General features: G+C 44.2%; 1 protein-coding gene across 1 annotated transcript in view; it reads right to left on the bottom strand.

Moving 5' to 3' along the window:
* Positions 1-25,200, bottom strand: part of COL27A1 (collagen type XXVII alpha 1 chain) — a 349,655-nt gene that overhangs the window by 130,267 nt on the left and 194,188 nt on the right. The window contains exons 25-28 of the mRNA XM_056860156.1: positions 21,786-21,839; positions 18,841-18,894; positions 17,695-17,748; positions 14,542-14,595 (exon numbers count right to left, since the gene is read on the bottom strand). Coding sequence (XP_056716134.1) covers positions 14,542-14,595; positions 17,695-17,748; positions 18,841-18,894; positions 21,786-21,839 — 216 coding nt within the window. The remainder of the gene's footprint in view (positions 1-14,541; positions 14,596-17,694; positions 17,749-18,840; positions 18,895-21,785; positions 21,840-25,200) is intronic.

The raw sequence follows: 25,200 nt of genomic DNA on the forward strand, positions 1-25,200 counted from the left end.
GGTATATCTGGGGGGCTCTTGGGTCTGTTGAACATTTCACCCTGCTTAATGCTGAGCCATTTTGTTCTATCCTTTGCTTAGGCAACACATGTCCATGTGTATTGCTCCCCTATCCTCTTCTCTGGAAAGGCTTTTACTCCCAGCCCCCTCTACTAGCCTCCCTACGGTTAAGAACAGCCCCACTGGGTTGGTGTAGTGGTTAAGAGCAGTGGATTCTAATCTAAAGAACCGGGTTGGTTTCCCCACTATTTCACATGAAGCCTGCTGGGTGACCTTGGGCTAGTCACAGTTTTGTATGAACAATCTCAGCCCCACCTACCTCACAAGGTGCCTGTTGTGGGGAGGGGAAGGAAAGGCGATTGTAAACCGCTTTGAGACTCCTTAAAGGTTGAGAAAAGCGGGGTATTAAAAACCACTACTACTACTACTACTACTACTACTACTTCTTCTTCTTCTTCTTCTTCTTCTTCTTCTTCTTCTTCTTCTTCTTCTTCTTCTTCTTCTTCTTCTTCTTCTTCTTCTCCTCCTCCTCCTCCTCCTCCTCCTCCTCCTCCTCCTCCTCCTCCTCCTCCTCCTCCTCTGTAGTCCAGCACTCAATGTCCCACATTGGCCAGCCAGATACTTTCAGGGAAGCCAGCCAGCAGTTCACAAAAGCTACAGCCCTCCTCCTCTACACACACACACTGTTGTTCTTGGCCACCCCATTTCAGAAACTGGCATAATGCCTCCAAACACGGAGGTTCCATGACTGGGAAGACCACAAACTCTTCCCTACTGTTGCTCTCTTCCTCCATCCAGTAAATGAAATTCTGAGGTATAAAGATAATATAACAATTCCTCCAAATATGAAGGTTCCATTTGGTTACCACCAGCCATCAACATATCTAATTCTCAGCAATGCCAAATTTGTGGATATTCAAATGAGCAGACAAGACAGATCTTTCTACAAACCTGGAAAAGGCCCAGGTTTGCAGAAAAATCTAAAATCTAAAAAAGAATGCACGTGGGGGTTAAAAACCCAGAATCAGTGCCTGTAGCTTTAAGAAACGAATTCCCTCAGTGGCAATTGCTAGACAACCACAATCATATTACCTCGCTTCCTTTCTGTCAGTAAAATGCAGGTGGGGGGAGCAGGGCCCTTTCTAGGGTTATTTTGGCCTTTGAGGGAAGACGTATCTAGGTCAGGCCTGGCAGAAACCACTGGGTGACTTGATACCACATGACTTGCATGACTCACCTAGGCCCAGTTGCTCAGTACGATTCAACAGTGGTTACCACACAAAAGCCAGTGTGGTATAGTGGGTAGAGTTTCAGACTAGGATCTAGGAGACCCAGGTTTAATCCATCCTGCCATGGAAGCTTACAGGGTGACCTTGGACCAAACATGTTCTAAGTGTAACCCACCCCAGAGGCTTGTTGGGAGGATAAAATGGAAGAGAGGAGAACGAGGTAAGTTGCTTGGAGCTCCCACTGTGGAGAAAGGTGAGGTAAAAAGAAGTATATAAATAGTAAAGATAGCTGAAGATGGAGGGCAGAAAAGAGGTAGGCTGGCTACTGGGTGGAAAGGAGAGAAGAAAGCAGGGAAAGGGGTGAGGCTATGGGCACTTTCAGGGAAGGGGAAAAGGAAATAGTGGAGGACAGCGTCTCCCGCTCGTAGCAAACTAAGGAGAGAACCATCTTTTACAAGCCAGTCTACAATGTCTGTTTACGTAGCGCTTGTTAAAAGCTTCCCACGACAAGTTCAACACTTCATATGCTGTTACAATAACCTTTACAACAGCCTTATAAATAGGGCTGCCAATAGGCTTGCCAATTGCCCGGTGGAGGCAGGTAAAGCCTGCCAATCCACTGGGCTGCTCGTCGAGCAGCTGAGGGTCAGCAGGCAAAACACAGCCGAAGGAGGGGGAGGCACGCGTCATGCGTGCGTACGACCCGCGTGATGCGCTGCGGACGCTCTAGCAACCTCTACCGAAACTCTATTAAAACCATAGAGTTTCGACAGAGATTGCTAGAACATCGTGCTGTGCAGGGCTTTTTTGAGTGAGATGTTCCACTCAGAAGGAACTTTGTTGAGCACGCATGACCTGTTTTCTGCTGTGTAGCATAGTTTGCAAGTTTGAAGTACTTTGTATTATTTTGGTTTAACATTTGGGGCACACCTTGTTGCTTGTTTGAGACTTGCTATTTTTTTGTCAATTTCATTGACTGCTTTTGTATATATATTGTCCTTCACTGTTTGTTCTAATTCTTATTATACAGTGTCATCTTGCATTTAGAGCCTACTACTGTTTTTTGATACAGCTTAGCTTTACAGTTTTAGTGAGTCTTTCTTACTCCAACCTCCATGTGGTGGCTAGAGATCTCTTGCTATTACAACTGATCTCCAGGCAACAGGGATCAGTTCACCTGGAGAAAATGGCCACTTTGGAAGGTGGACTCTATGGCATTATACCCCATTGAAGTCCCTCCCCTCCCCAAAACTCGCTTTCCTCAGGCTCCACCCCCAAAATCTCCAGGTCGTTCCTAACCCAGAGCTGGCAATCCTACTTATAAAGTACATGGCATCATTCCCATATCGCAGATGAGTACTGTGTGTTTGTGTATGTGAAAGAAAGCGAGAGAGAAAGAGGCATGCCTAAAAGCATCTGATCAGTGTGTGGTTGCAATGAGATTTGAACCAGTGACTTCCAGTATTGTAACTGATTCTCTTACCATTGTGCTATGCCACCTGTCTAATTAGGGCAGTCTTTCCAGCTATAGCACCTGTCTTTGGGACTCTTGAGAACTACCTGGACACAGTAAAGTCATCTTCATTTGAGTTCCTTGGAATGACCCGCAGCACTGCCAGTTCAATCCCCATCCAATGGCATTGCTTCAATCCCAAATATGTTCAGATTTACCTCCAAAGTAGGCAACCTGATCCTTCTGTCTTTGGTATGGCTTGTGACATTTTGCAATCACATTAACTTAATCTCACTGCAGTGAGCTGGATGCGTGTGTAGAAGACACTGCTGAATACGAGCAGCCTTTGGAATGTGCTTAAAATTAATACGCCGTATTAATCACGCAAAAATCTGGCACTCATTAAAATATTGTCTTTGTGAAGATGTGCAATGGCCTCTGCCGAGCACAAGCAGATTTTGGCATGTGTTTAATATTAATGGAGTGGAGCAATTTACTGCACTAAAACCCAGAATTCATGCAAAGAATGGAACAAAACACACAGAGACACACACAAAACATCCTTCCTACGGCAGTTCAAAAACATAGAGGACAGGGAGCAGAGAAGCTCAAATGAACGGGGACAATGTTCCCATTCTTGTAAAAGGACAAATATTTATATACTCATTTGCCAGTTTTCGGAGCTTAACGCTTGGGAAAATACGAAGCTGCCTTCTCTCTAGTCAAGACACTTGTCCATCTAGCTCAGCACTGCTTGCTCTGGCCAGCAGCTCTCCATTGTCTAAGGAAAAGGAAGATTTCTGCCAGCACCTGCTTCTTGAGACAATTCCCCCGGAGATGCCATGACCAAACCTGGGACTTTCTGCCTGCAACGTAGGTACCCTGTCACTGAGGCCTTTAAAGCAGGAACGTTTCCCCGTGGTCACCCCCACCAACAGTTTCAGGGCTTCTTTTTGATTATGCATGCCTTTTCTGACCGTCAGAGGTTGCCTCGCTCTCCCCGCATGTTTTGCCCACATTTTCCAGATTCTGGCTAAAACAGCATCTGGAAAACACAGGCAAGCCCCGAAGCCCCGAAGCAGTCGGTGGGGGTGACCGCGGAGAAACATCCCAGCTGAAAGACCTGAGCCAATGCCCCTCTGGGCGTATATGGCCTTCTCCTGAGTCAGAACATTGGTTAATCTAAATCAACGTTGGTCATTTATGCATGGGCGTTTTACCTGAGATTCGTTGCTCGCTGGACCCACACTTTCCTGTTGGGAATCTATGCACCAGCAGGCTCCAAGCTCAAATCAAGTCCCCGCCCCTTGAAATGCTGCTTTGTAACTGGCTTACTTGTATTGCTTTTCTGTGAGAGAAAATCCCCCCCAACCTAATTGCTGCATAAAAAGCATTTTAAGAACAACAACAAAAAATGGAGCAATCTGAAAGGGGGGGAAATCCAAGGCTTGGTTTTAAAAAGATTTTCTGCTGCTCAGAAACAGCTCAGAGGAAGCAGGAAGTATTTGAATCACCGCCTCTTTACACGTAGCTTTGTAACTGGCTGTGAGCGAAACCAAGCTTGCATGTCCCGGACCTTGCCTTATGCACGGGGATTTCACCCAGGCTTTGCTCAGGGAAGATGGAAGAGCTGGGTTAACAGAGGAATGGGAAGACCCAGACACTGCGAGGGCTGGGCACGAGGTCATCTCTAATGGACGGAAAACGTCTGCATAACTCCAAGGAACAACTGATTCAGAGCGGGGGTGAACATGAGTGAAAGTACCCATGCATAAAGGACCATTGTCTAAATAGGCTGCTAGCAGCTCTCAGAAAATGAAAACTTAGAAGCTGGGACCTTCTGCACGCAAAGCAGGTGCTTTGCCACTGAGCCACAGTCTCTTGCTGGCTCACAGTGGGGCTTCTCGGCCCAAGTATACAATCATTTAAATGGAGACCTCATAAAGTTCTTATTGTTCCTCTCAACTAAAACCAGATTTGCCATTAGTTTGCCTCCAAAACTGAAAGCACTAACAAAGCATCTAAATGTGGCTCGACAGAATTCACATTCATTCAAGTGTTTCCGTTCTGATCTGAATTAAGTTCTTGGATGTGGGATCAGAAACGGAGGGCATACAGAGAATGACGGGGATCTGAAGTTACAGCTGGGGGCTCATTTCCATTCTTCAGAAACTTAACAAAACAAAAGAAATGAACCAACAATAACATTAAGGGCTAGTTCACATGAGAAATTAGAAAAGGGGTGGGCGGGCAGGAGAGGAGCTCCTTGGGTGTTCAAGACATCTTGCTTGCACCAGAACCATCTCCCTGTTGACAAGGGAGCAGCGTAATTTCAACTATTAAGAAAGGCCGCCCTCTTCTCCAGGGAATGGCTGCCCTTTAGGTCTACTGCTCAAAAACGACGACAAAGCCGCAAGAGCCAGCCAGAGTAGATACAGCAGTATCAGTTGAGCATGCTTTAACTTGCCCCACTGACCTAGAAAGAGATGGGGGGATAATTTTTATAAGCAAACGAGGCATGAAGATGTGGAGTGCAGAACCCACTTCAACTATCCACAGCTTAGTTCCTTACCACCATCATCCATCTCTCCTGGCACTGTCTCATAGTTGGGGCTATGGTACCAGAAATTATATGTAGTGAGAGAAAAATATTTGGAGTAAGGAGCATCCACTGGAGGGGGAAGCCACAGGCTCCATTTCCCAAGTGCCCATTTTGGTTTCAGTATTGGGGGCCTAGGGTTGCCAACCTGCAGATACTAGCTGGAGATCTCCTGCTATTACAAATGATCACCAGCCGATAGAGATCAGTTCACCTGGAGAAAATAGCCGCTTCGGCAATTGCTGGCGGCTACAATCACAGGCTTGGCTCCGGAAAGAAGCCCAGGGGCTGCCGTTCCAGAACGGGATGCCGAAGAGCGGGGAGATGCTTCCTCCTTGGCTTCACTGCTCCTGTGTGGCAGAGAGCACAAAAGATTTGCATGCCAGTGAATGGAGATTAGTTCTGGCCCTGCAGAAAATGCAGGAGGCTGCTCCAAGCTCATCTCCACTCTACGGGCCAGATTTCTTTGTGTCACTCATGTTTAGGTCTTTCCAGCCTCCTAAAATGTTAGAGGAGGGGAGAAGCTCTCTAATCGTGGGTCTGATGGGGTGGGGTGGGGGGCGCAACCCCACAGCAGACAGGCTTAAAGGCATCCATCTTTCCTATGAAGGAAGAGTGTCTTAAAGAAGCTACTAGACCACAAATGCTTCTGCCACAATTAATACGTTAGTGGTCTTTCAGATGTCACAAGATGCCCTGCAACTTTCTGCTGCAACAAACGCAACTACCTCATCAGCGTGTGCAACAAATGAGGCTGGCTTCCAAGGTAAGGTTGCCAATCTCCAGGTACTATCTGGAGATCTCCCGCTGATAGAGATCAGTTCCCCTGGAGAAAATGGCGGCTTTGGCAATTGGACTCTATGGCATTCAAGTCCCTCCCCTCCCCAAACCCCGTCCTCCTCAGGCTCCACCCCCCAAACCTCTCACCGGTGGCGAAGAGGGACCTGGCAACCCTATGGGTGCCTCATCTCCTGCTTACAATGTAATTGGGGAAGTTCTGAGTTATTGCTGTTTAATTTGGCCTTTCCTTTATTTCTGTTCTTTATGCTGGCTGACCATCAGGTCATGAGCAAAACAAATCAATAAGTTCAGTAATACAAAAGTAAACAAACATACAAAAATACAAAATCTAAGGTATACGGCTAGCAAAAAGTTTAATTAAAAGCCAAAGATAAAAATGTTGCCACGGCGAGGGCTACATTTGGATCAGTGTCAGCCAATAGTTTTGCAACTATCTCTTGCTTTAGGGCAAGTCCCCACTTCTGGATGTATACTGTGATCCATTTATCTCTGGCAAGATCATACTTTTTATAATCAATTTACTGGTCGTGGACTGTAATAACAAAGAACTGAACAATCAATTTTAAAAATGACAAACAGTCCAAGTTACCTGATTTACAATCACAAAATCGTTCAAAAAAAGGATCCCTGAAAACCTGCCTGCTAACTCCCCCAATGGCAGTGCATTTAATCTGGCCTTAGAAAAAGTATTCTATATTTGGGATAGTTAAAAATTTACAATAAGCAGGAAGGATCCTTGGAACAGGGAAGCCCAGATAGTACAAGGAGCATACCGTACACGCTCTACAGCCAGTGCTCCATTTGTCAAGGTGCGACACCCTAGATCTAACCAATTTACATGCAGAGGGATATTCCATTTGCTTTAAAACCTCAAACGACAAACTCCGTCTCTGCAATTTATCAGCGACTAATTTTGGCCATGAACTGCAAAAGCCACCTTTAACTATTTTTTGCCATGAACTGCGAAAGCACCCCTCTGAAGAATTACTCTAAAGATGGAAGTTGCAACCCAAGCTTTCGCTTCTAAAGATGGTTCTGCAAATTCCAAATGAATTACTGGACTGGAAATACATGTTGGCAAGTTGGGCATGGAACATAAAAAAGGAATCATACTTTTCATTAACTTTGCCAATCACCAAAGGTAAACCAAATAATAATGGAGCTACCTTAGCCCTAAGCACCTGTATCACAGCAGGTATATAATTGCCTCCTGAGGTCCGAAAGAATCTCAGGGGGGCTGCTGAGTGTACAGATGCTAGCTTCATGGCTACAGTTGCCAACCTCCAGGTACTAGCTGGAGATCTCTGCTATCACAACTGGTCTCCAGCCGATAGAGATCAGTTCACCTGGAGAAAATGGCCGCTTTGGCAATTGGACTCTATGGCATTGAAGTCCCGCCCCTCCCCAAACCCCACCCTCCTCAGGCTCTGCCCCAAAAATCTCCAGGTATTTCCCAGCCCGGAGCTGGCAATCCTATTCATGGCAGCAGTCATACGGCCCTAAGAGCGCCAGCATGGTGTAGCGGACAAGAGCGGCGGACTGGAGAACGGGGTTTGATTGCCCACTCCTCCACATGAGCAGCAGACTCTAATCTGGTGAACCAGGTTGGTTTCCCCACTCCTACACGTGAAGCCAGCTGGGTGACCTTGGGCCAGTCACAGTTCTCTCAAAACTCTCTCAGCCCCACCTACTTCAAGAGGTGCCTGCTGTGGGGAGGGGTAGGCGATTGTAAGCCATTTTGAGACTCCTTAGAGAAAAAGCGGGGTATAAGAAGCAACTCTTCTTCTAATTTATTCTGGATTCGATTCTTTCCAATCCCATGAATAACACTCTACTCACCAAGAAATCATAGCTTAGTATAAACCATACAAATGAACATGCCAATGGAAAGTAAGTTCATCTGCATATATCTGAATTGCTGCCCAGTTAGCTGAGAGATTGCTGATTGCAAAGACCTGCCCTGGTTTCCATTAAGGGACTGATCCACACTGACACTCTTTTAATTGCAAAGCCTAAGGAGGGGCTCCATCAGCTCCAAACCAAAGCGGATCTGACCACCCAGATGATGGAAAGAGCTGGGCTCATTTAGGATCCAGCTTCTCGCCATGCAGAAGTGAAAACTCCCGCTGATCTTTCTAAAGTCTTTAACTGCCTTATTTCCACCTCATTAAAAGAGCATTTTGGAGAGAGGCTTTCCGCAATTAAGTGGCTCTGACAGCTTCAGGAACAAGGGCAGCCGGAAGACTGCGCCACCGGCGCCATTTCCCTCCAGTGGCCTGCTTCAACCCAGGCTTAGCTGGAATGGAAGACGAACGAGGGAACCCTGCGCAAGCCGGAAACTTTGGCAAAGGAATAGGCAAAATACCACAGTTGCAGAAAGCTGGCAGATACTATCACAGGCTTGGCTCCGGAAAGAAGCCCAGGGGCTGCCGTTCCAGAACGGGATGCCGAAGAGCCGGGGAGATGCTTCCTCCTTGGCTTCACTGCTCCTGTGTGGCAGAGAGCACAAAAGATTTGCATGCCAGTGAATGGAGATTAGTTCTGGCCCTGCAGAAAATGCAGGAGGCTGCTCCAAGCTCATCTCCACTCTACAGGCCAGATTTCTTTGTGTCACTCATGTTTAGGTCTTTCCAGCCTCCTAAAATGTTGGAGGAGGGGAGAAGCTCTCTAATCGTGGGTCTGCTGGGGTGGGGTGGGGGGCGCAACCCCACAGCAGACAGGCTTAAAGGCATCCATCTTTCCTATGAAGGAAGAGTGTCTTGAAGAAGCTACTAGACCACAAATGCTTCTGCCACAATTAATACGTTAGTGGTCTTTCAGATATCACAAGATGCCCTGCAACTTTCTGCTGCAACAAACGCAACCAGTGTGTGCAACAAATGAGGCTGGCTTCCTAGGTAGGGTTGCCAATCTCCAGGTACTATCTGGAGATCTCCTGCTATTACAACTGATCTCCCGCTGATAGAGATCAGTTCCCCTGGAGAAAATGACTGCTTTGGCAATTGGACTCTATGGCATTAAAGTCCCTCCCCTTCCCAAACCCTGCCCTCCTCAGGCTCCACCCCAAAAGCCTCCTGCCAGTGGCGAAGAGGGACCTGGCAACCCTAGGGTACAGTCCCCTGACAACCCATTAACTTATCCCATTCCCTTTGTTCCTGATTGGCTGACCAGTTGGCTGCTGAGACAAGCTCAGTTACATAGTGGGGAAACTACAAGGACTTATGGAGGGTGCTTCACTTTTCCCTGTATCCCCGTTATTTCCTATTTTCCTCTCCTTGGAAGCCCTCATATCACCTTTCTCTGGTTCCTTCTCTCCTTCCCAACCACCAACCTACCATGGGGTATCAAGGTACTCCATCCCTCTGCCTTTTGCAGACAGAAACCAAGAGGGAAGGCCAACAATACTGTTGTGGCTGCCTAGTAACCACCACTGAAGGCATTCATTTCTTTAGGCTACAGGCCCTGCATCTATTGTTTTGGCGCCCCCCCCCCCAATATATTGTCTTTTAGATTTCATATTTTGCGGGGGTTTGTAGGTTTGGGGCTTTTCTCAGGTTTGTAAAAAGTTCTGCCTTGCCTATAATCGGCCCCAATCTCTGGATTTAAGTATCCACAGATTTGGCCATGTTGTGAATTACATATATTGAGATGACTGCATTATTAGCCACTTCAAATGCCTCTTTGGAGAGAAAGGTGATATATACATTTTTGTAGACAGAGGGAGAACCAAACAACTGCTGGCTTTTATATTGTCAAAGGGAGAGCAGCTCTGTCTCTTCTATGTCCCTGTAGGCTTGGACTCAACTGCCAAGCTGTGAGACCAATGAGGCACCAATGAGAAACTAACCTGTCTCCGTAATCTCTTCTGCATTCCATCTTTGCTTTTACTGTGGGGGTTACCGCACTTGTATTCTCAGCGATGTATTAAGAGTTTGAAAATGTTATAAAAAATACTGTTCGCACTTTCTATGTATTCCCACCGATGTATTAAGAGTTTGAAAACGTTATAAAAAATACTGTTTGCACTTTGTTTGGCCCCTTTAGCTGTGAAGATGTCTTCCAACCATTTATAAGCTGTGGTATCCAAAAACCCTTTTAAAGCGATGTTTTTAATAACATTTTCAAACTCTTAATACATCGCTGGGAATAAAAAGTGCGGTAACCCCTTATGTCTGCTTTAATGGTGCTCATATATTTGCAAACTGCCGCTTTGTCATGGTGCTCTGTGACATCCTTTTCCTCCCCCTTTTTAGTCTCTGGGCTTAAAATCACACCTGACAAAGAGTTCTGATGAACTCAGAAACCTGCTCAATTCGTGGAGGCTTTTAGGTTTGTCTTAATAATGGCATTCAACTATTGCTACTGATTACTCTCAAGGCAACAACAATAATGGTCCATAAAAGAGTGCTTTCAGAGATTAAAGCACTTCATACACATTATCTACCTGCAATCCTTCAACAGCCTCGTAAGGCAGATATTGTGAGAGGAGATGTGGCTCACAGAGAGAGGAGCTTGCCTAAAGGCAATCTAGGGAATGTCTGGTGGAGGTAGGATCTGAAGTAGGGGCCATTCAAATAACCACTCATCCTCCTAAGCTGTTGCGCTACCCCATCTTGCAGTTAATGCCATGACCTCTTGTCCACACAATCCACCATCAGCTGCGGTTTCTGCTGTTACTAAAGGTTCCCGAGATTCCTGTACCTGACTTGAAACTACTCATGGGAAGATTTTGGTTCTTCTCTCCCTCTCCCTCACCTCACCCTGGATCTCAAATACTCTCCTGCTTCTCTATCAACATCTGGATCTAGGCTAAAGAAAACCAGAATATTTTTTAAAGATTTGATCCAATTGGACTCCTGAAAATATGCAAAAAAGCAAAAGCATGAGCATGCCTCACAGTGCCATGTTTTAAATCTGAGGAGCTATTTATATAATTTCTGGTTTCTAAATTCTAATCTTTGTTGGCAGCAAGTCTGAATCTATTTAAATGCAACAGATTTGTCCATGAAACTACAATTGTGGATTTAATGATGAGGTTGAGAATGAAGTCCCTACTGCTGTGTAGTTTGTGCATGTGTATGTGCGTGCACACACACACACCTCCTCCTTGCCTCTGCCACATCTGATGAAAAGGAAACCTAAAGATGAGTTTTCCTTCCAATTGGTATCCAAAACTAACAGCTATTTTGCTCTGTAGGGTGAAACCGTTGCGGCTTTCTTTTTAGCAACAAGAACCACAAGCAACCCAAAAGGCTTCCAATCTGTATCCTTTGCAATCTGGAGGTGGTTTGAACTTGCTCCTTTCTCAAGCAGTGTTGGATCTGGTACGCTAATGCATTATGGAACAGTTTTCTATTCCAGTTTCCCAAAACTGAATTATTGAGAGCCTGAAAAAAAATGTGCTACCCTTTGACATTTTCTGCAAGCCAGCCCGCCGGATAAGTACATGCATTTAAGGTGTCAATAGCTGAACACAATGATCAGAAGCCAGGTAATGAACATGCCTTTTGATCTTTCAGAGCTCTGAAACAGAGACATGCTTGTGATACCCTAATGCTCCTACCCCTCACCTGAAAGTCCCTCCCCCACACCTACTGTTACATATTGGTCTTTTATGCACTCACCGTCACCCCTCTGATGACTTCGGATCTTTGTTTGGATTATGCATGCCGCTTCCAACCGTCAGAGGTCGCCTAGCTCTCTCCCTGCATCTCCTTGCATTTTGCCCATGTTTTCAGGGACCTGTTTTATCTCAAATTTGAAAACGTGGGTAAAAAGGCCGGGAAATGCAAGGGGAGAGCCAGGCAACCTCTGATGGTCGGAAACAGCAAGCAAAATCCAAACAAAGACCTGAAGTCATCGGAGGGGTGACCATGAGTGAAACAGCCATCCATAAAAGAACATTGCTGAAGGCTCTCCTCTATCCTTTGTGAGCTATATTTATTTGCTCTGTTGTCACCTGTCTTCCACTAAACTCAATCGTTATCTGCACTTTTGCCTAAAGGTATGCTAGAAAAACAGAATTGTCCTCCAATAGGTTATCAATACCTATACTTCAGTGGCTGCTGAGTGTTACATCAGCATTTATATCCATGCCTGCACATTAGTGATGTACATTGTAATAGCTGGTTACCCAGGGAGAACTAGAGCGACTCGTCTTTCTAACATGCTCTCATATAAGGACACTGAGCTAACCTTTAAAATGTCCAAATTTGGATGGCGAGTTATGAAGACTAGGCGAGCATGGGTCGAACCTAATGGATGAGTGTTTTTTTATATTTGTATATTTTTACATTTGTATATGGACTGTAACTGTGTTTTGTTTAAACTTAGTTTTTAATGGTTCTCTTATGAGTGTGTGATTATGTTTGACAAGTATTTATTGTTGTATATAGCTATTATTCTTTTATTATGTAAAAGTTTTTATTGTTGGTCTTGGACCGTATTAAACTAAATCAATCAATCATTTGGTTCTCTCTCCAAGATTCAACTTCTACAGACACTGGGAAGGAAGCGGAACCCTGGAGAATTCTAACTCCATCAGTGAAGCCAGAGAGGGAAGAGGAAGCAGACAGGTATCATTCGATTGTGCCTGGATGAAGATCTAAGTAAAATCACATTTTAATTGTTTCACGTGGGTAGCCATGTGGGTCTGCAGTAGAAGAGCAAGATTCGAGTCCAGAAGGAGCATGTTTTCATTGATATTTGTATTAGTTTTTAAATTGATATATGCCTCTTTTTGTGGACTTATAAAGAGAGATAAAGACAGTAAAAGTAAGTACCTACAAATTATAAGTAGGCACCCTCAAAAGGGAAGAACACGGAGGGAGACCAAAAAGCAGTCACCGTTCCTTGTAAACAGGGACAGCCAGTGTACCGATAAATCAGCCAGCAGCCCCAACCTAAGTATGCTGCCTTGGAAAAATTGAGGCCTGGATAGTATAGGGACACAATACAACTTCCAGGGACACAATACAACTTCCATTGGTTGACAGCTTTAATTTGCAGGTGGCCTGTTGCAAGGCATGCACTAATGGCAGAGGAGCTAAGGTGTTCCAAGCAGTGACTCCCCCCCCACACACACACACACACATTGCCATTTTGATGTGAGATTGAGATCTTCCGTACCCTTTACATCCACTACTTCCACACCGCAAAGAAATGTTCCACCCCATCACACTGCAGCAGGTCCTGGCAATCCTGAACCTATACAGCCTGCCCACCAAAAATCGAGCCTCCCCATCCCAGGGATCCTACCTGCTTATTGTAAATTTTTAACTGTCCCCGAATATAGAATATTTTTTTCCAAGGCCAGATTATATGCACTACCATTGGGGGAATTAGCAGGCAGGTTTTCAGGGATCCCCTTTTCTGAACGATTTTGTGATTGTAAATCATGGAATTTGGACATGGTTTGACATTTTTTTTATTGATTGTAAAACATATCATCTTGCCAGAAGTGGGGGATTTGCCCTAAAGCCATAGATATTTGCAAAGCTATTGGCTGAGATTGATCCAAATGTAACCCTCGCTGTGGCAAAATTTTTATCCATGGATTTTCATGATACTTCCTTTTTACTGTATTCCTTAGATTTTGTATTTCTGTATGTTTGGTTATTTCTGTATTATTGAACTTATTGAATTTGTTTTGTTCATGACCTGTCGGGCAGCGAGCATAAAGAACAAGAAATAAAGGAAATAAAGGAAATCGAGCCAGGTTTGAGTTCTGTTTCAGTGATGGCAATCCTAAACCTGAGTCTTGTATAAAGAACACCAGGCATGACCTGTACCATGAATGGCTAACCGCTTGATATGACCAGATAACCTCCAGTTATTTGTGCTATGAACATTTGACTTTGGACCTCTTACTTAAGTGATCACTGCCTGCATATTTTATTTGTTTAATGTAGTTATTCGTTGCATTCTCAGTAAAAACACCCGAGGAAATTGCCAATAATCTAACTTAGAAAATCAACAATAAAAACACTCAGGGAAAAGGTAACCCTGAATTGAAAGTCAAGCAAGACCAGCAACAATAATAAAAGCTAGAACACTTAAAAGCGTCAGCAACAATAAACTAACATTAAGTAGAAAACGATACAAGAAACAAGGAAGTAAACTTGTGTTGTTGTTTTTTTGGGGGGGGAAACAGCCTGATAACCATACCAGAAATAAAAACAAAACAATGAACAAATGCTCTGGAAACAGGCACATCCTAACCAGGGATTGAAAGATCAGTAAGGCCCAAAAATGACATTATGGGGGATATTTACCCAGCAGCTCTGTGAAGCGAGTGAGCAGATGTTGGGAGCAACGATAGACCCAATCAGAGCAAGATTCAAACCTGAAAAAAAACCCTAGTCTTGCATTTGACTAAATACTGTATTTGTATTTATTCCATGAAACTTTCTTGGGAAGCATTCTGAGTGGGACACTTTACAAGTTTAGCAACCACTTACCCGACGACCTTTTGGGCCTCGCATGCCTTGAGAACCACGAACTCCAGCTGGGCCCTGGAAGAGCAGAAGAGCACGAGAGTAACTTACTTGGCCTGGGACTGTCATTTGCATCCCAAGATGCTTGCCATTAATTTAAAAAAATGAGAGACCTGATTTACATTAGCATCTCTGACGTGGTGAAACTCGCAATAAAGTAAAATTGTGGTGTTTTTCATATTTTAAAAAACGGAAATAATTACTGAGGGTGTGCGCATGTCTGTGTGGAGTGTAAATATATATGTATAAAACATCCAACAGGAAAGTTATTTAAAGAACAGAAAAAAATAAACGGGGCAAACTTTAAAACAAAGGAGGAGTGAAAGGGAGAAAACTGAGGTTCCTTTGATCATGAGGTCCTGGCCTAGATAGCCCAGGTCAGCCCGATCTCATCATATCTTGCAAGCTAAGCAGGTTTGGCCCTGGTTAGAATTTGTTTGGGAGACCACCAAGGAAGTCCATGACCGCTAGGCAGAGGCAGGCAATGGCAAATCACTTCTGAATGTCTCTTGCCGTGAAAACCCTACAGGATTGCTGTAAGTCAGTTGTGACTTGACGGCAAAAAAAGGGGAAGGTCACGATAACTGCAATCGAAATATTCTAAAAGAAGAGATTCCATACAGCATTAAGGTTAACGAAGAAACTTTGTTGCTTATACGTCATTTATTCTTTAGAGATGGGCAGCCCAATCCTGAAGGGGCACCCGGGCATGGCGCAGCTGTGCAGCCTCTTCAGCGGTGTGGCTGCGTTAAAAACTAGATTTTCCCCAAGCCCCATGAAACTGCTCCATAGAGTTTCATGGGGCCATCTCTTTTGTCAGCGCAAGTTCGTGCCAGCAAAAGGGGGGCATTCCCGGGGCAAAAGGGCTCACATCAGCTCCATCCCTGGGAATGCCCCCTTTGGCACTGGCGCAAGCCCCTGCACCAGAGAAATGCTGCCGGCGAGGCTCTGCAGGAGCTCCTGCCTCATGCTATCGTGAGGCTTGCCAACGTAAGTATCCCTGCACCAGCGCTAGTATCCATTTTCATACCGCAAGTGGCACTAATGCTGGTGCAAAGGTCATGCTGGCTCATAAGCCAATTTGGAGGGAATTTTGAAGATCTCACAGTTGGTCAATATTTGGAAATGTACAAGCTTTCCAAGCACTTAGGACCCCCCATTTATCCACTAGGTCTGCCTAAATAATCCAAGCTGCCCGCAACTTGTTTAAGGCCAGGTAAAGTGCAGTTGATGAAGCTGATGTGCTTAGCAAATGGTAAGATCATTACTGGCAACATCCTGCAGAATTTGTTAACATCATTTCCCTTCCGAAATATAGTACTAGAGATTCCCTTGAGGCTGCATTTTTAGCATCACCATGCTTTGGCGTACATTTGATCTGATCAACTGAACCCAAGATAACCAAGTCACAGCATCAACAAACTGCAATTCAAATCCAGCGGTAATGGGAAGATCATGTCTTTGACTAACACCGAGAGAGATGTAAGTCATGATGGGTGAAAAAAACCACTTTTCTCAGCTCAGAATGGGCTAGCTCTTTTTCTGAACCTTTGGAGGGGATTTTGGGGGAGAAAAGGCGAAGGCTTAATCTCCCCACAGCCTCACAGCAGTTAATGAGAACATCGTTTTAAAAATCAGCGGAACCTCAATTCAGTTCAGAACTGCAGGGGGGGGGACCCCACCTCATTTTCTTGAGGTGAAAGAGCCTGGGGGCAGGGAATTATCTTCCCCAGTTTAGAACTGCTGCTGATTTTTAAAATGATGTTGTCCCCACCTCCACCTGCTGTGTGCTTACGGGGAAAGTGAGTCGAGGCTGGGGAACCCAGAACCTGATTATGCCCAAAAACTTACTGTGTAGTTTGGCCCTGACTTCTATGAAGTTTGAAAAAATCCAGAGCTCTTTTTTTTTGGTCTACAATAAAAACCAGTTAGCAATTCAAGCTCCATGCATGCACAGAAATCTTCACTACAAAGTAAGGAACAGCTTAGACCCTCTTGTGTAATGTTTCCCCTCCCCCCCCCCAATCTTACAACATGGTAATATTAACAAAGCATGAGAAAGCCAGCATGGCGAAGAGGCTAGAGTTTTGGACCACAACCAGAGAATCTTGGGTTCCAACCCCCACTCAGTCACAATGCTCATTGGGTAACCTCTGCCAGTAATTCCTTCTCAGCCTAACCGAACCCAGGGAGTTACACAACTTTAAGGTTGATGATGAAGATATTGAAATTGTTCAAGATATTCTGTTCCTTGGCTCAATCATCAACCAAAAGAGAGACTGCAACTAAGAAATCAGGAGGAGATTGAGACTGGGAAGGGCAGCCATGAAGGAGCTAGAAAAGTGTAAGGACGTGTTGCTGGTGACCAAGATCGGGATAATTCATACCATTGTGCTCCCCATTACTATGTATGGATGTGAAAGTTGGATAATGAAGAAAGCTGACAGGAAGAAAGTTGATTCATTTGAAATGTAGTGTTAGGAGGAGAGTTTTATGGATACCACGGACTACCAAAAAGACAAATAAGTGGGTCAAATCAAGCCTAAACCCTCCCTAGAAGCTAAAATGACTTTGCTCACGTTATAAGAAGACAAGACTCACTGGAAAAGATAACAATACTGGGAAAAGTTGAAGGCAGCAGGAAAAGAGGGAGATCCAGTGTGAGATGGATTGACTTAATAAAGGAAGCCATGCCCCTCAGTTTGCAAGGCCTGAGCAAGGCTGTTAACGATTGGATGTTTTGGTGGTCATTAGTTCATAGGGTCATCATAAATCAGACCAACTTGATGGCACTTAACACACAAACACACAAACTTATCCCACAGGGTTGTGAGAATAAAACGAAGATGGGGAGAAGAAAAGGCATGCTGTTCTAAGCTTCTTGGAAGCAGGATGGGACAAAATGTAAAAGTTAGATGAGAAGCGGGAGAGGAGAGAAACTGGTAGATCAGAGTACTGACACTGCACCATTACAGGCTGAGCTGAAATTTGTAAGTGAAATTGAGCTCGGCTCATGGCTTTCTGAACTGAGTTTCTTTCCAAACCCACCCATTCCCAATCATCTCTTTACTCTATGAATGTTGACTGCTGGCAGAAAGACAATCAGATTTTACTTACTGGTGGCCCAGGAGGTCCCGGGGCCCCGACTCCTCCTGGTATCCCAGGATGACCCTAGAGAGCAAAAAAAATAGGCATATGTCATCTTGGGAAATTAACCTGTTTTCTCATTCATTGAAATCCACCCATATCAGGGCTTCTTTACCCGTACGCAATGGCAAATGTGTGCTGGCCACTGTCCATGCATGTGGCAGAGTGTGACAGTCAAGTTGCTAACCCCTGTTGCTTGTACTCATGTGATAAGGAAGTTCACAGTCAAGTGCTGTTGGCTTTTTCCATTGCATATGTTATATATCTAAAGACAGAATCGAAAACCACGTACCTGCAATAAATATAACATGGAAAGAAGCCCCTTCTGATGAAAGCACCAGAAAAGACCAGTTATGGTCTGGTGTAAGAAGCCAACACTGCAAGCATCAGCCTTGGCTCACCTAAAAATGGCCCTGGATGTTTTGTTGAGACGATTGCTTATTCAGTCAAAAATGCTACAGTGTGTCTTATTAATACCACTAACACTTTTATTTTTTAAAAGATCTGAAAATGTTTGGTCTAGTTCTCGTTCTCATTCAAACAGCAGGTAGGCGCTCACATGACCAAATGATCCTGCATACAAAAAAACTCATTACCTGCATGTAGAAAACTAGCTTATTAGGAGAAGATTGTAGCCTTGCTATCACCTTCGCATGCAAATTTTCATGGGGGACATATTCTATCTTACTTGCTCCACCTGCAGTAGATACAGCCCAGGCAGAGGTTTACTACCACAGAGAGAATGAGGCCTTAGACACGATCTCCTTTGGGCCTCTCAGACCCTGCATGGTTAACATCCTTCCGTGACCCTACCATGTCATGCTTGCTATCTGGGCAAATTAGGGTAACAGTTTTCCCAGGCTTTTAAGGATCAAGTGATTTGAGAAGGCGGAGGGACTGGGTGGTCAGCACACTTAATCCTGCTTGGGCACATGAGTGGTCACATATTATCATTTGGCACAAGCGAAGTACCCTCCTTGATCTCTCATGGGGAACATGAAGAACGAGCAGCTGAAGACGGTCAGTCAGGGAATGGGCCATGCGAGCGGTGGGAAGGGGAAGGACTATCACTTGTCAGGCAGAGAAGGAGCGAGAGAATGCAGACTTACTCCTTACCATCGACCCCTTGACGCCTGGTGGTCCTGGCGGTCCGACAGTACCCCTATCTCCCTATGGGAGGCAATGGCACATAAAAGCAGTGTAAACTGTCCTGTCAACAAGCAACACATTTGCTAACAGAGGGAAAAGATATGGAGTGGACAATTACGTTATTTTAATATTACGAGATGCCTGAGTGATTTTGTGTTAACTCCACTTTCGTCCATGTATACATTTCATTTCATGAACTGCCCACAGAATCTAGATTAGACAACAAGGAAAGGTATAAATAAATAGATTAATAGGTTGGGGGGAGTTGAGGGGGTGTTGCAGACATGGGAAGAATCTCTCACAAATTGGCATACCATTAAAAAAAAAGCAATCACAGCAATGCTTGGATCTTGCCAACTTTCAGACCTGTTGTACTCTAGAATTTGTTTCAGGAAACAGTTCTGGTCATAGATGAGGGCCATGCAAATGAACATATACTGAGCACAATCCAAGTCAACATTAAGCACATTTTCATCCTATTGATTTCAATATTAGGTGCTGTGGAACACAGGCAGGACAATGCTGCTGCAGTCGTCTTGTTTGTGGGCTTCCTAGAGGCACCTGGTTGGCCACTATGTGAACAGACTGCTGGACTTGATGGGCCTTGGTCTGATCCAGCATAGCCTTTCTTATATTCTTAAGTTTAGGATCGCACTTCTCATTACATTGGGATCTGTAATTGGATTTCCTGATGTGTGTTTATCCTATGGCTCTGGGAGAGGAGGATTTAACCCTTTCCCACTATGTCAGTTTCCTAGCTGAAATTGTCTCACTTCCAGCTGCTATTAGACAGGGTGTGTGTGTACAATACAGTTACCTGTTCTTCCTCCCCCCTCCTATGGGGGAGGGGCAATTTCTATCTAGGATAAGGGAGGAGAATTGGAGCCCCCAATCCCAGGGCTCTAGCCCTCACCCAAATCAAGGTCTGTGTAGCCACCTTTTAGGGTTACAGCACAGCTTGGCAGGCCAGTTATAGATCCCCAACATAACATGTAACTTAGAGGGACACTTAAAAACCTACCCTGTGGAAACTGAGCAAAGAATTTAACATCCTCTCAGGCCTTTTTAAAAAACACACACATTTTTTATTTCCTATTCTTCTAAAAGACTTCACACTGAATGAGCAATGCTGGTAAAATCTCAAAAGCCTGAAAAGTAAGCAATCCCCCAATTTCCAGAGGTCAACAGCACAGTGGCTGCTCCATTTCCTTGTATGCCTCCTCCGCCATCTACTGTAAGCTGTGCCTATCTTTCAAGAGAAAAGACTAGTCATAGCCTTTTGGTAGGAAGCAAGTTTAATAATTAGCATTGCCAGCCTACAGGTACTAGCTGGAGATCTCCTGCTACTACAACTGATCTCCAGCAGACAGAGATCAGTTCACCTGGAGAAAATAGCCGCTTTTGCAATTGGACTCTTATGGCATTGAAGTCCCTCCCCTTCCCAAACCCCGTCCTCAGGCTCTGCCCCAAAAACCTCCCGCCGGTGGCGAAGAGGGACCTGGCAACCCTATTAATAATGCTTTAACCCCACCTCCAACGGCCAGGTATCTCTCCTGAAGAGAAGACTAACCCGTTGGTTATCACAGTGTCCCCACCCAATAACTGACAACAGTAGAGGAAATTATTAACTAATATACTTGACTTCATATAACCTCTTACAGGACATAGATATTTAGCTTTCCAAGGGCCTACGCAGTTAGAAGGGTTGTCAGTTCTGGGTTGGGAAATACCTGGAGATTTGGGGGTGGAGTCTGGGGAGGGCAGGATTTGGAGAGGGGAGGGACTTCAATGCCACAGAGTCCAATTGCCAAAGCGGCTATTTTCTCCATGGAAACTGATTTCTATTGCCTGGAGATCAGTTGTAATAGTGGGAGATCTCCAGCCACCACCTGGAGGTGACAATACAAAACAGGCACCTCTGTGCCAATACCAATGGTTAGAAAATCTGCAATGGAGTCTCCAGTACAAAAGTAGCAAAAAATCTTATTGGTGCTTACACATATGACATCAACAATACAAGAGTGAAAGATACATATAAGAACAATCAAAGTTATATACAGTATGTACAATCTAAGTAAGGTGCTTTTGGGATAGTACCTACTATTGGACTTTTTGAAGAAAATACAACATTTACTTGAAAGAACATGGCAATCGCACTGAGACCGCACCTTACTTAGATTGTACATACTTTATATAACTTTGATTGTTCTTATATGTATCTTTCACTCTTGTATTGTTGATGTCATATGTGCAAGCGCCAATAAGAATTTTTTGCTACTTTTGTACTGGAGACTCCGTTGCAGATTTTCTAACCACCTGGAGGTTGGCAACCCGAGCAGTTAGACGCTGGTTGACTCCATAACCTGGTAGGGGGCCACCACTGAGCAGAGCCCTGGACTCCTTTGCTATCACCACCCATTTGCTCATCTGTTTGCTCCCTCTGGTCCAGAGCGGGCAAGTTAACGGCAACAGCAAAGAGGATGAATAGAAGCAGCCACTGGGAAGCAAGGGATGGGGAGGAGATTCACCAGGGTTGCCAGGTCCCACTTCGCCACCGGTGGGAGGTTTTGGGGTGGAGCCTGAGGAGGGTGGGGTTTGGGGAAGGGAGGGACTTCAATGCCATAGAGTCCAATTGCCAAAGCGGCCATTTTCTCCAGGGGAACTGATCTCTATCGGCTGGCAATCGGTTGTAATAGCAGGTGATCTCCAGCTAGTACCTGGGGGTTGGCAACCCTAAGTTCCCCCCACTGAGGGCCTCTTGCCCAGAGAGCCCCCAAAGCCTGAATAATGTGGGTGGAATAATTTTTATGTTATTCTAGTGCGGAGAATTCACTGCCTGATACACTCTGTCCAAAGCATTCCCCTTACTCCCTGAAGGTAGCGTAGCTGGTTCATTTGCAATTCATTCTTACCTTCTCCCCGATTATTCCGGGTTCCCCTACCGGACCAATGAAGCCCATCAGACCCTGAAAAGAAAACAAAGGAAAGAAGGCAAAATTGATTTTCTGCTTTATTTGCTCACAGCGGTGGTGGGGGAACAATCCCCTCCACTCATCTCCTGACTTCTCCTGGCTGGATGAATTAGCCCAGCAACCTTTTCACGCTGCCCAAAGCTCCAGATTGGCTACCAGCGAAGACACAATTGCTCCCGGGCAAAGGCCTCCCCCTATGCAGCCAGCTGGTCCTGCTTTAAAACCACACTTGGGCCTTTTGTGCTCGGTGCCTGAGAGAGCCACAACGCACACCAGACCGGGAACAAATTGCAGGCATTTCAAGACCATAGGCCAGACCAGGCTGTGTTTACACTCTTGCTTTTGCTACATCTTTCTTTTAAACCACTGGTTCCCAACCAGGGGTCCATGGACCCCCAGGGGTCCACGAGAACTAAATTAAGGTCCGCGAAACGAAGTTATAAACCCATAATAAATTAATATTTTCAATTAAAAGTTCTCTATTATAAAAATATATATTCAAATATTATTCTAAGTTTAATGTTTAACTAACAGTTATGATTAAAGTTTATTTTCAAATTCTCCGAATTTTAATTTTGAACCTTGGGGTCCCTGCACTGAACAAAAAAGTCCTAGTGGTCCCTGGTCAAAAAAAGGTTGGGAACCACTGGTCTAAACTGAGAGATATGATATCAGATCAGCCAATGAATGGTGCAGAATGCTAAGCTGGTCTCAAACAGGCTATGCTTATGAGAACAAGAGGGAACCAGCATTAGATACTCCGGGAATATAGGTGTTACACTTTGAGCCATGCAGAAATGCAGTGAACCGTGATTCTGCGTGTTTGAAACACTCCCCAGGCTAAAATTTATATTATAGCCAGCGGGGCTAAAACTTATATTATAGCCAGCGTGGTGTAGTGGTTAACAGAGGTGGACTCTAATCTAGAGAACCGGGTTTGATTCCCCTCTCCTACACGTGAGTGACGGACTATAATCTGGTGAACTGGGTTTGATTCCCCATTCCTCTATATGAGTGGTAGACTCTAATCTGGTGAACTGGGTTGGTTTCCCCACTCCATGTGAGTGGTGGACTCTAATCTGGAGAACTGGGTTTGATTCTCCACTCCTCTACATGAGCGGCAGACACTAATCCGGTGAACTAGGTTGGTTTCCCCAGTCCTACACATGAAGCCAGTAGGGTGACCTTGGGCCAGTCACAGTTCCCTCTGAACTCTCTCAGTCCCACCTACCTCACAAGGTGTCTGTTGTGGAGAGAGGAAGGGAAGGAGATTGTAAACCGATTTGATTCTCCTTAAAAAGTAGAGAAAGTTGGCACATAAAAACCAACTCTTCTTCTTATGGTCAGACTGTGTGGTGTTGGATTACTTAGGGTTGCCTACAATTCCCAGAAGATTTTGGGGACAGGGCATGGGGAACAAAGTTGAGAACACACACACAAAAACAGACCCAGAAAAAAGTAGAATGCGGCAATATATCAATGAACAATTATGTGCACAAAACATAACACCGGTAATTTAATATGTAAACTAATCTAAAACAGGAAACAAATGCGCACATACAATAAGATAACACACAATGCCAAATAAAATAAAGCAGAATGCCAAAGGCCTTCTAGCACAAAGCCTTCATCAGTGGCTTACAACCATAATTAGCACAGTCATATCTAATTCATGTCATGAAGAATAGAACATACATTTATATATTGCATATTTATATATATTTATTCATGTATTGCATACTTCTTTTTCTGGTTTGTGTGTATGTACATGTGTGTGTTCTCAGTCTTTTTGGTTTACTGTGTTTTGGGGGGGGGGGGTTGGCAGGGTATTTTTCCCTGTTTTGTGGTCCATGGGGGGAAAAGACGCCACGTAGCTATCCAAGTCGCTTCCCGCTAAAACCTGAAAGTGACGCCACCGATTATTGATGGATTATCGAATTGCCTCTTAACTTCCAATAAGAGACTACTGATTTTATTAACACACTGGACAGTATATCTAATATAAACACGGGAATACTTTTGGTCACACAAGATGTAGTATCACTTTACCCAAATGTTCCCCAGAGAGAAGCAGTATGTATTACAGAAGAAACCTTATACAGGAGAAATAACAGGAATCCTCCAACTCATTTCTTGTTATCTTTACTTTAAATAGTGCTCACAAACAACTTCTCATTTAACATGTTATATTTGAAAGTTAAAGGCATTACAATAGGCTCATCAGTGGTCCCAGAAGTTGCCAATTTATATGTGTGCAATTTTAAAGATAAATTTATTTATTCTGCTAATAACCCTTTCCATAGTTGTATCATTAAAGGATACCTCGATGATGTCTTTTTATTATGGAAAGGTGACCATAGAATTGGTTCTTGTAGGTTATCTGGGCTGTGTAACCGTGGTCTTGGTATTTTCTTTCCTGACGTCCTTCAGCGTTACTCCTCTGAAGATGCCGGCCACAGCTGCTGGCGAAACGTCAGGAAAGAAAATACCAAGACCACCGTCACACAACCCGGATAACCTACAAGAACCAATTAACTTTGACCGTGAAAGCCTTCGACAATATTGTGACCATAGACGTTTGTTAAAATTTCATGATTGGTGGTTCCCCATCCCTGGGTTAGATGTACAGGATGAAAATATTAAATTTGACCTGTGTAGATAACGAGAAAATTTTTTAGGTGTCATGGTCTTAAGGGAAAAGGATAAACTCTATATGAGTCTTTATTTTAAAAAACACACAGATAAAAACACCCTTTTGAGATATGATTGTCACCACCACAAACATATTAGGAATAGTTTACCATTCAGCCAGTTCTTACATCTTAGATTACTCAAATATTACTGATTTCAAAAGGGAAGCTTCCATTCTTAAACCCAATTTAGCTAGCAGAGACTATCCAAATTGCAAGCTACAGTCTGCTTATTTAAAAGCCTTGGCTTCAGCAGGAAGAAATTACTCATGAACAAGGGGAAACATGAATGTGACAGGATTATATGTAGTCTTCTAATAATGTGAGGGTCTAAAAGAAGTATTTTTATAAATTAGTATTTGCTAGAGAATATTCCCTTATGTGACAAGAAACTCATGAAAGATTTTAGGAGAACTAAGTATCTGAGGGAACATCTAGTCCACAGTAACACTCATAAATGTGTTAGTCATCAAAGAGTTTTACCAGGCACTAATCCTCCCCAGGGACATTTTGCATGTTGAAATTAGAACTGTTATAAATTAACATGCAATATGAAATATTTCGTCAACCCTTTAGTTAAGAAAAAATGTATACTAGAGGATTTTACAACATATAACTCTATACAGGTTTTATATACATACAGGCGGAAAGGTACCAGCTGCATA

This window comes from Euleptes europaea, chromosome 14, assembly GCF_029931775.1.
Source record: "Euleptes europaea isolate rEulEur1 chromosome 14, rEulEur1.hap1, whole genome shotgun sequence".
NCBI classification, from domain to species: domain Eukaryota; kingdom Metazoa; phylum Chordata; class Lepidosauria; order Squamata; family Sphaerodactylidae; genus Euleptes; species Euleptes europaea.